The 10967-nt window shown below is 38.4% G+C and overlaps 1 protein-coding gene across 1 annotated transcript; it reads right to left on the bottom strand.

Moving 5' to 3' along the window:
- Window positions 1–1170: 1170 nt before the first annotated feature.
- Window positions 1171–7327, bottom strand: LOC125248968 (C3a anaphylatoxin chemotactic receptor-like). Its single transcript, XM_048161140.1, has 2 exons — window positions 7074–7327; window positions 1171–3126 (listed from the first exon to the last, which is right to left on the bottom strand). The coding sequence occupies exons 1-2, from the start codon at window positions 7075–7077 to the stop codon at window positions 2192–2194; spliced, it is 939 nt and encodes a 312-aa protein (XP_048017097.1). The 5' UTR covers window positions 7078–7327; the 3' UTR covers window positions 1171–2191.
- Between the last annotated feature and the right edge of the window lie 3640 nt (window positions 7328–10967).

Raw genomic sequence — 10967 nt, 5'->3', positions numbered from 1 at the left:
CAAACTCAAAGTAATAAATACGTAAGACTAAGCAAACCTAACATTGGCAAAAAATGTTGACAGAACAGGAGCACTGTAAAACTCAATAAGTTCAGAATACTCAAAATATTTAAGTAAAGTAAAATTTTTGTGACAAGTGGGGCGGGGCAGAGCCGTGGAAGAAGAGCAAGGCCAGTGTGGTGCACAGGTGTCTCTCATTAACAATCACATCACTCGCATCATTTCATTTAATTAATTTCACTGTTCGGTTTTACAGTGTCAAAAGTACTGATCAAACTGTTTATTATTTATTCTAGCAAGTACTAGTCATTAGTCAGCAATAATAAGAAAGATTAGCACAGTCAATTAATATATATTGATCTGCAAATAAGCAAACCTTTTTTATTTTATTACAAAAACGTATTTGTCACAGACACGTCAGGTTCCACCTCACTCCCTTACCCACGCACTCAATCACCAGCATACTGATCACCGCCACCTGTAACTCATCAGCACCAGTACAAAGCCACCACACTCACACACACTCACTGTCTGGTCTCGTTTGCACTACTACACATGTATGCTTACCTTAAGGACTCCAAACGCCATACTTACCTGCTCCAGTCGTCTCCTCCATCTCCTTCGTCTCCCGTTCTCCCTGTGTGCTTACCTGCCTGTGTGTGTGAGTGTCTCCGCCAGCTTCAACCATCTCATCTCTTCATCTGCATCTGCAAGACAATAATCAGGACAGTATCATATTCCCTTCATCTCTCCAGAACTCTTTTCCTGCTTACCATAACCCTGTGCTCTGCTTATTGTAAATAAAACTCACCTGGATTGTTTATACCTCTGCCTCCGTGTCTCTGTTGTAACAGTATTATACATAATACTTATTAATTATACACATTCACAGCTGATTTACTTCACAAATAACTGACAGTCAGGACCTAAATATGACTTTCATTTACAAATTTGCCCTTTTTGTGCCATTCAAGATCAATGCGCAAATAGCAGCATAAACAACAGAACATGAGGATTCACACATTGTCACATCACATACCTGCACAGATTCTGCGAACAGAGAAAAACAGACTAAAATTATATATAAGGAATAAATGGGCCTAAATGCAAAATGCATTTCACTTAAATAACAAGATGAACAAAATGAAAGAAAAATAGTGCAACAAGTAATATATGCCAGTTTTAGTTTATTTTTTTGACATGCTCCACAAACAAGTTCACAGAAAGAACACCGAGACATATCCTGTTTGTTTTCTTTATTTTACAAAAGCACAATGTTTTGTTTTAATTGTGAGGACCCTTTATAGTTTCAAATGACGCCTTACACCACCATAATGAGGGAGTGTTTTAAATTGTTTCCGCTGTTATAATGAGACAAAATCATTTGGCATTGTGCCGATTTGTGTCGTGGAAGTCTCACTGCTACAGTCCAGTGATGAAATATGCATTTCCTGGAATTGGGAAGCCTCAGGTGTCGCTTCCCTCACTGTCTCCTCGTGGAAAGGAGAAGTAGGCTCAGATGTAGATGCCACTTTTCCCCCTTCCTCCTTCCATGTTGTTAGGCTAATGAACGTGTAAAGATAATGACAGCGTATAGGCACAACACATGACATAATCAAACCAATAACAGCCATAGCATTTTACTGTGCTGCATTGGTCAATCTATCAATTAGGCTAACAAATTAAAAATTCCATAATTTTTTATTTTAAGCAATCAGAATCCCCCCCTCCCCCCAGGCCCCATCATGGCTCCGCTACTGGAATGTAATGAAGTAAAAGTAAAATTTTCCCAAAATAATAACACTCTGATAAAGTACAGATAGTCTACTTAAAGTAGGCTGTACGGTAATAAAGTTAAACTACTTTCTAGAACAGGTTATGATACACCACAAGTATTTTTATATTGAAAATCCCTTTTTCTTATGCATGAAATGAAATGCAGATAAAGTGAGGTTGATGTCACATTAAAATAGCCAACCCCCCCCCAAAACAATTGCTATGGAGTAAATTGAGTCGCAGTTTATGTATCACGCAGTTTATGGCTGTTTATAAGTTGAACCTCATGTGGTCATAAAAAAGGTGTCCATCAAGACAGAAAAGTGGAGTTGCAAATATCTAGATACTTATATACACTTGTTTGGTTATCTTGTCAACTGTCAGGCAGAAAGATGGTGATATATTTTGTTTGCTTTTAGACTCTGAAGTCCAGATGATCTTCAGCAAACACCGTCTCCAGCACCAGCAGCAGAGACTGTTTAAGCTTCTTCTTAAACTCCTCACACATGAACACATAGAGAATGGGATTCAGACAGCTGTTTAGAAGAGCCAGGCAGTTAATTACAGCTTCTGTTTTTAAAAGAACCTCTTTAGCAGACCCTCTTAACTGATTATCTTCTGCATTTATGTTATAAAATTTGTATACATGAAAAGGAAGCCAGCATATGAAAAATGCCAGGACCACAGCTATAATGACCCGGTAAGACCTGAGCTGATTCTCCTTTTTGAGACGTTTGACTCGCACACCGATAGCTATATATGAAGATGCAATGATCAGGAAGGGGATGACAAAGCCTGTTATGAACATAAATGTGACAAAAGACTTGTATTGTGTAGAAGTTTTATAGATTTCTTCACTCTCCACTGCTGAATGTTTGATGACTGCAGGGATGCAGCAGCTGATGGATAAAACCCACACAATCATGCAGATGATTCTGGCTTTGAATACGGTTCGATTATTGTGAGACCACACAACCATCCATGTGCACAGGCATCGGTCCAGACTGATAGTCGTCAGCAGAAAAATGCTAGCCAATGAGTTTAGGTAAATCATGAAACAGAGAAACGTGCACTTGAAGTCATTCAAGTGCCAAAACATGCGGCCTATGTGTGAAATGGTGCCTATGATTAGAGTTAAGGAGAAGATGAAGTCTGCAATCGCCAAGTTGAGGAACCAAATGGAGTTGACTATTGTCTTCATTTTGTAGCCAGTCACAAATATCACAAGTCCATTTCCAATGAGACCTATAGCAGGGATGGCAATGTAAATGCATATCATGAAGATGTTAAAGCCTGAGGAGATCTCTGTCTGCACTGTAGAATTGTCCGTAGTGACAGGAATAGTGCTTGCTACACAAAAAAAAAAAAAAAAAAGAAAAAAAGAAAAGAAAAAAAATACAGTGAGTTTTTGTTTCGGGAATCTGAACAGTAAAATCTTAAAATGGAAAATTAAATAAACTGATGAGAGTGTTTAACTCTATGCTTTGTCATCCTGGGGTAGAAAATGTTTTGCATGTGAAATGTGGCATGATAACAGGATTACATTACATTTTTTAAAATTGCATTGGCACAGTTTTCACAAGCAATACACTTTTATGAACAGGCCCATAAAAGTGGTAGGCCTAGATCGGCAGCCCAATGTTTTTTCAATTGACACTGGGCTGCTGGCCCAAAACACTTTAGTCAAAATTATGACATAGGCTAGTTTTTTTTTCCTTCTGACAGACGCGGCCCATGAAACACGTAGCTCAGCAGCCCATTGGTTGTTTTCTTGATTGACACTGGACTGGCCCAATTATATCTTTGAACAGCACCATCTATGGGATTTCTGCCTGCACGCAGTTTCGGTGTGATCATGGAGAAGAAACGTAAAGGACGTGCAGAGAAGCTGCGTGAGAGAAAAAAACAGGCTCTACAGGCAGACGCTGCCAAATGTGTCAAATTGACACAAATGTTTTCGGCAGTAGCAGGACCTTCACCAGCTCCCGTGGCTGATGAAAGTGGTGGTGGTGTCGGCGACAGTGGCATTAACAGTGTTAATGAGGAGGAGACTCAAGAGAAGAGGGACAGAGATGAGGGAGTGAGGGCAGGGACGGATTATGGGTTGTGTGGGCCCCTGGGCAAAACGTTTGCGAGCCCCCCCCCTTAAAAAACAAAAACAAAAAAAAAACGCCAGCATTGTCTGGGATAGCTAGTTGTTACGTCATCATGCCACTTGTGGGTCCAAACTAGTGCGGCGTACGCGTACCGTGTTGTAAAAGCAGAATGATGTTGACAAAACTATCTTTTGCCGCTTTTTACCTCAGAAAAAGTGAAAAGAAGGTGGCTTAAGTTGATACAGTAAGTTGGATCTCAAATTATAATCAGTACAGCCTAATGCCATTACCTCACATTAATGTTAGCACCAGGTTACCCATCATCTCTGTTTATAGAGACAGGTAGCAAAGTAGCACAACCAGATCGTACCATAACAAACATTATTTGTTTGAATTATCCAGAATGTGCTAGTTCGAAATAGAAATGGAAATGTCTATAAAAGTGAACCAAAATGCCATGTACCTGTTATAATCTGCAATTGTTGCTTTGCAGCTTTCCCAAAGAAGACAATTACATCCTCGTAGCTAGGGGGCAGTCATATCATAGGCTCCCATGCACCCATTTCCCTTTAAAGTTCCTATAGCAGGGCCGGGGGCCCCCTGAAAGCACCACCACCACAACCACCACAATTCAAGGGCCCTTGGCAGCCAAACGCCCTCCCTATAGGGTCAGGGGCCCTTGTAGGCAGAGGATCAAAGAATGTAGGCCCTCTAAAATAGACAAACGAAAATACATTGTTGATAAGCGTTGCAAATTGTTTTGGGCTAGGGGCCCCACGGGCCCCCTGCACCCCTAGGGCCCCTGGGTGAGGGTAGAACCTGCGGTAAGCCTTGATAAAAATGGGCCAAAAACAAGTGGTGGACAAACTGTTGATGATAACACTACAACAATAAAAGAAGTAGGCAGGCTATACACTGTATGATTGCAGTTTGGCTAAGTGTGCGGGTGTAGAAAGCCATAACGTCAGTGTTAAAAAAAGGTCGGAGCAGCTAGTTAACAAGAATCAGTTGACCTTTAAGCTAGTTGTTTTACATCTTCCCGGCTAAGTAAAATAATTTTTATATATTATGATGATGATCCGTTGTATTATTGTGAAAACATTGCAATTAAAGCACATTATATATATATATATAATTTCATTACTGAATAGGCCCTGTGCTTTAATTTGAAGAGGCCTTTCATGAGTTTTTGTCTGCCAATGCAGATAGAAAAGCTACAATTCTGATTAAGAAAGTCTGCATAACGTGCAACATCAAATTGACACAAATGTTTATATATAGAAATATGAAGGGAAGATGTAGTGTGCTCTCCCTGCCATTGGGGGGAGCTGTCTGTTGTGTGTCTTTGGGGGAGTTGCCCCTTCCTTACCCCCACAGTCTTATTTCCTTTATTTTTGATAAATTGTTTTGCATTTCTTATATTATTCACGTTTACTATGTTCCATGAGTATATTTTTTCTATTTTATGTTGTGTTTAAGGTTTATTTGTGTATTTTATGGTTTTATTGTTCCCATTTTGAATACATCTAGCATTTCTTTTTGTCTGTCACATGTTGTAGTTTATCTTTTCTGAGTTCACTATTGAGTTAGCTGTGGTTTTAACTTTGTTGTTTCCCATTATGGATTCTTGTGTATTGTAATTTTGGCAACATTTTGGCTTAACATAAATAATAATAGTATTCTGTTCTTTGTAAATCTGCGAATGAGACCCAATATCTTTAAATGTCTTAACTTACCCAATGTCTTAACTTACTTGTCTGCACTGTTAATGCCCTGTGGTTGTTGTCTAGTTTATAAGGACTCATAGGTGGCAACTAACCATACACTACCATTAAAAAGTTTTTAATACTAGAAATTAATACTTTTAATTCAGCAAAGATGCATTAAATTGATCAAAACTGAGAGTAACGACATTCACAAGAGAGCTTACGACTAATGTACATAAATAATAATGACCTTTTTAGGTTCACAGGGCTCTTTTTGACTTTTCTGAGTTTAAAATTTATTCAACACCACTTTGCTTGGAAAACAGTGATCATCAGATTAATCCTTTCTCATGTCAGTTTATAAACTGCTACTTTTATCAATCACTGATCAATCTTTTACCATCCTTCTCTCTCTCTCTCTCTCTCTCTCTCTCTCTCTCTCTCTCTCTCTCTCTCTCTCTCTCTCTCTCTGTCACACACACACACACACACACACACAGACAAGATGTACAAGGAGTTCACCTGCATCATTTTTGATTGGGTAAGTTTTCAATTTATTCAATTTATACCACTTTTTTGAAGTACAGTATTTAATGTGTCAACTCTCACTGATTCTTGCTTACACATTACATGACGTTAGTAGTTTTAAAGAGTAGGAGTTGGTATACATATTCATATTCATATTGTTAAATCATATTCATATTCATTCATATTGTTAAAAGTAATAACCTGAAAGAAGATCATATTGTTGTGTTTCGGTAATTAAACCAAATGTTCTCATTACATATCACAACGATCTTGTGAATGAAAATATGTACAACTAGAATTAAAGCATGAGATCAGGTTTTGATAGAATGACTAGCTGTGTTACACGTGTGATCAGTTTGGATTTTTGTACCAAGAGTTTTGAAAATGTACACCATACTTGTGAAAATAGTACTAAATTGAATTTAAAAAACTGTAAAGGAGAATTTTTTCTTTTTTTCTTTTTTTTTGCCCTAAATATTACAACCGCATGTACTGTTTTCATATTTTGAGGTGGAAAGTCTGGGTCTAAGACAGAATATATAGTAGTCAACATTTGAAGTGGATCAAAACCTTTCATCAAAGTTGTCCTAAAACCTTCTTCTTAGGACAACTTAGTTCTTAGGACAACTTTGATGAACTTTTTTGATCCACTTCAAATGTTAAGTACTGTATATGTCTATATATATAAATATATATAAGAAAGAAAGAAAGATTCCATCTACTGTGATCATCAATTAAAAAAATAATAAATAAACCAATCCTAGGACATGTAATTAAGGACACACACACACACACACACACACACACATATATATATATATATATATATATATATATATATATATATATATATATATATATATATATATATATATATATAAATCTTTTGGAAATCTATCTAATCAGAGAATGATAATATTATCTCCTCATATGCTCTCAACAGGCAATGTACATATTAAATACTTACCCATTTTCTGTATGGCTTCAGTCCCATAAAAACCTCTTTGCAAGTTCTGTTTATTGTTGAAAATCAACAACTGATGATAAGTTCCCCTTTACTTCTCTTAAAGAGTGATGGTGGGATGGTGTAGGAAGAGAAACATGCTTCTACATAAATCTATTTTTATCGATTACACACTTTCTATTTCTGCAGTTATTAGTTATAGTTAAGGAACATGTTCAAATGATCTATCCAATCAGCACGAGAGGAGGCTTATATATACGTAGCCGACTCACCTGTATGTTCCTCGACGGTTTTTGGAATCCCTCCAACCTCACTCTTGGCTGGTTCCTATCACAGCAGGAATACAGGGGCAGTACTCTTGGATCGGTCCAAAATGATTATTTGTATGTGTGAACTCGTGAACCAAGAAAAAACTGGACATTTTGAACATGACATTCAGAAATAATGTTTTCATAACTTAATGGGAACATTTGCAAAATGTTTTTAGAACATATTTTTATCTGATATTCGCAAGATGCTGCAAAAGCTGCGAGATGTGGGCATCCATCTATGATTAAGGGAGACCGGGTATGGTTGTAACATGGGGAGAAGTTTTAACACCACCAAATCCACCAATCAGGGATAAGCTAGGAGTCCTATGATCATTTCATTATTTAGCAACTTCCTCCCAGAACCCATAAGAATGTTTGTCAAGGCTGTAAATAGGTACATGCAAGAACTAGAGCTGACAGTTTTTTGACCTACACTACACTATACTGCTTACTTTGGAATCACAGTTTTGTTTTTAAGTTTTCACCCTTTTGTTACAATAAAAGTCAAGTCTTGTTCAAAGAGGTTGTAGCATCAAAGATACTTTGCTACACTGAAGTGTCTATAGATCAAAGGAAGCCATTACCAGCCATCACATTTTGCCTGAGAAACTGCAATTTAATCTAATATAAGTTTTAAGTACTAAACAAAACAACATTACGTCGCTGTCCGATGAAAACCACGTATGTCCATTTTGCCGATTTTGAGATTTTTCGACGGATTGAATGTCCAGGTTCATTTCCGTATACTGTATGCTTCGCATATCTAAATGGCCAATGAAAAGTTGTGAAATCATGTCATCTGATTTTCACGTATATCCATTTGGTGTCAAAGCTGTCAATCACGCCGCGTATCTCCCGCCCTGTGGAAGCATCTCGCCGGTCTCGTGAAGTTTCATCGAAGCTCAGCACTGGATAGCCGAATAACACTGTGAGGTTACATTGCCAAATAAACATAGCCTGGTGAGACAATGACTTTCCTTTATCGAGGTAAACGTTTCCCCCCTGACGTACGTCTAGGAGTGACAAAATTACAGTAGGACTGTGCAAACAAAGCATCTGTCTAGCATTACCAAGTCAGTGTATTGACTCATTGTCCCTTCATAGTTTGCAAGAGACATTTAATAAATGTATAATTAATATATGTAACACAGTTCGTAGATGTGGGAAGAAGGAGGCGGGAACCGGCGAACGTTCAACAAAACTTTAATTCAAAATAAACAAAGAACAAAACGAAATTAATGCCGGCAGACCCTCGCGGACGTCTGCAGGCCACACAAACATAATAAAACATAACGTAAAGTCCAGGCCTGGTCCTCTCTCGTCCTCCACGGTCGTCGCTCCTCCTTTTATGCTCCCGGAGCTCCTCCATGAGAGACTCAAGGCCGGTGCGCTTCCCAGGTGATGCTCGTTATCACTTGCGTCACCGGCCTCGCGCCGTTCCCTCACGGCTCTCGCCCGCCCTGGTTGCCACAATATTAAATAAACTAAGCGTATTTAATAAAACTAAGACGTAGGCTATTTAATAAACTGAGCGTATTCATCTGTCAATATGAAACGCGACTTGGCCATTCTAATTAATGATCGGAAGAACGCGTATCGACCACCGTTACTGTAAAATATGCACGTATGTCCATTTAAACTCAATTTTGGTCAAATGTGGATTATATCATTACACTGGCAAGAATATGGTTACATGTAAAGATGCCGTACCAAGTATGACAACGCTACATTCAACTGCTTTTGAAATACGGTGTTTTTTTCACTTCCTGAAAAGTAACCGTTTTGGACATACGTGAGTTTCATCGGGCAGCGACGATTAGTAACCCAATGGCTTCTACACAGCTAGCGGAAAACACCGGCTGACATGGGTGGGGTAGGTTGTAACACATCTTTAAAGAGTGGTGCAACCATCCTCTTGCGTACAACTAAGAACAGTTTCTTTGGAAAAGTGGAAAAGAATAACAGATAGATGTGTGCTGGCCAGTGTTTTTTTTTTTTTTTTTTTTTTTTTTTAAGAGGAAATGATGAAGTTCTAAAGAAGGACACATCAGTCAGATCAGTTGTGAATATAGGCCTATAAAAGGCAACAGAAAGAAAGAAAGAAAGAAAGAAAGAAAGATTCCATCTGTTGTGACCATCAATTAAACAATAATAAAAAGTTTAAACCAATCCCTGTGACATGTAGTTAAAGGGTTAGTTCACCCCAAAATGAAATTTCTGTCATTAATTACTCACCCTCATGTCGTTCCAAACCCGTAAGATTTTCATCAAAAAGAATGTTCATCTTTGGAAAACAAAAAAAATATATATTTTGATGAAATCCGAGAGATTTCTGTCCCTCCACTGACTGGATAATCTATGAATAATCTATATGAATCGAGCAGTTTTGTTCAAATTTTCTGAAGCAGGGTTTCTGCAGGTTTCATCAAATCTATCTATTAATGCCTTTTTAATGCCTTTTTTTTTTATGCCATATACAGGTGCTGGTCATATAATTAGAATATCATCAAAAAGTTGATTTATTTCACTAATTCCATTCAAAAAGTGAAACTTGTATATTATATTCATTCATTACACACAGACTGATATATTTCAAATGTTTATTTCTTTTAATTTTGATGATTTTAACTGACAACTAAGGAAAATCCCAAATTCAGTATCTCAGAAAATTAGAATGTTACTTAAGACGAATACAAAGAAAGGATTTTTAGAAATCTTGGCCAACTGAAAAGTATGAACATGAAAAGTATGAGCATGTACAACACTCAATACTTAGTTGGGGCTCCTTTTGCCTGAATTACTGCAGCAATGCGGCGTGGCATGGAGTTGATCAGTCTGTGGCACTGCTCAGGTGTTATGAGAGCCCAGGTTCCTCTGATAGTGGCCTTCAGCTCTTCTGCATTGTTGGGTCTGGCATATCGCATCTTCCTCTTCACAATACCCAATAGATTTTCTATGAGGTTAAGGTCAGGCGAGTTTACTGGCCAGTTAAGAACAGGGATACCATGGTCCTTAAACCAGGTACTGGTAGCTTTGGCACTGTGTGCAGGTGCCAAGTCCTGTTGGAAAATAAAATCTGCATCTCCATAAAGTTGGTCAGCAGCAGGAAGCATGAAGTGCTCTAAAACTTCCTGGTATACGGCTGCGTTGACCTTGGACCTCAGAAAACACAGTGGACCAACACCAGCAGATGACATGGCACCCCAAACCATCACTGACTGTGGAAACTTTACACTGGACCTCAAGCAACGTGGAGATTGTGTGCCTCTCCTCTCTTCCTCCAGACTCTGGGACCCTGATTTCCAAAGGAAATGCAAAATTTACTTTCATCAGAGATCATAACTTTGGACCATTCAGCAGCAGTTCAGTACTTTTTGTCTTTAGACGCTTCTGACGCTGTCTGTTGTTCAAGAGTGGCTTGACACAAGGAATGCGATAGCTGAAACCCATGTCTTGCTTACGTCTGTGCGTAGTGGTTCTTGAAGCACTGACTCCAGCTGCAGTACACTCTTTGTGAATCTCCCCCACATTTTTGAATAGGTTTTGTTTCACAATCCTCTCCAGGGTGCGGTTATCCCTATTGCTT

Source organism: Megalobrama amblycephala, linkage group LG16 (genome assembly GCF_018812025.1).
Source record: "Megalobrama amblycephala isolate DHTTF-2021 linkage group LG16, ASM1881202v1, whole genome shotgun sequence".
In the NCBI taxonomy this organism is placed as follows: domain Eukaryota; kingdom Metazoa; phylum Chordata; class Actinopteri; order Cypriniformes; family Xenocyprididae; genus Megalobrama; species Megalobrama amblycephala.
Note: the sequence above shows the minus strand (reverse complement) of the source record. Positions and strands in the feature narration are given on the sequence as shown.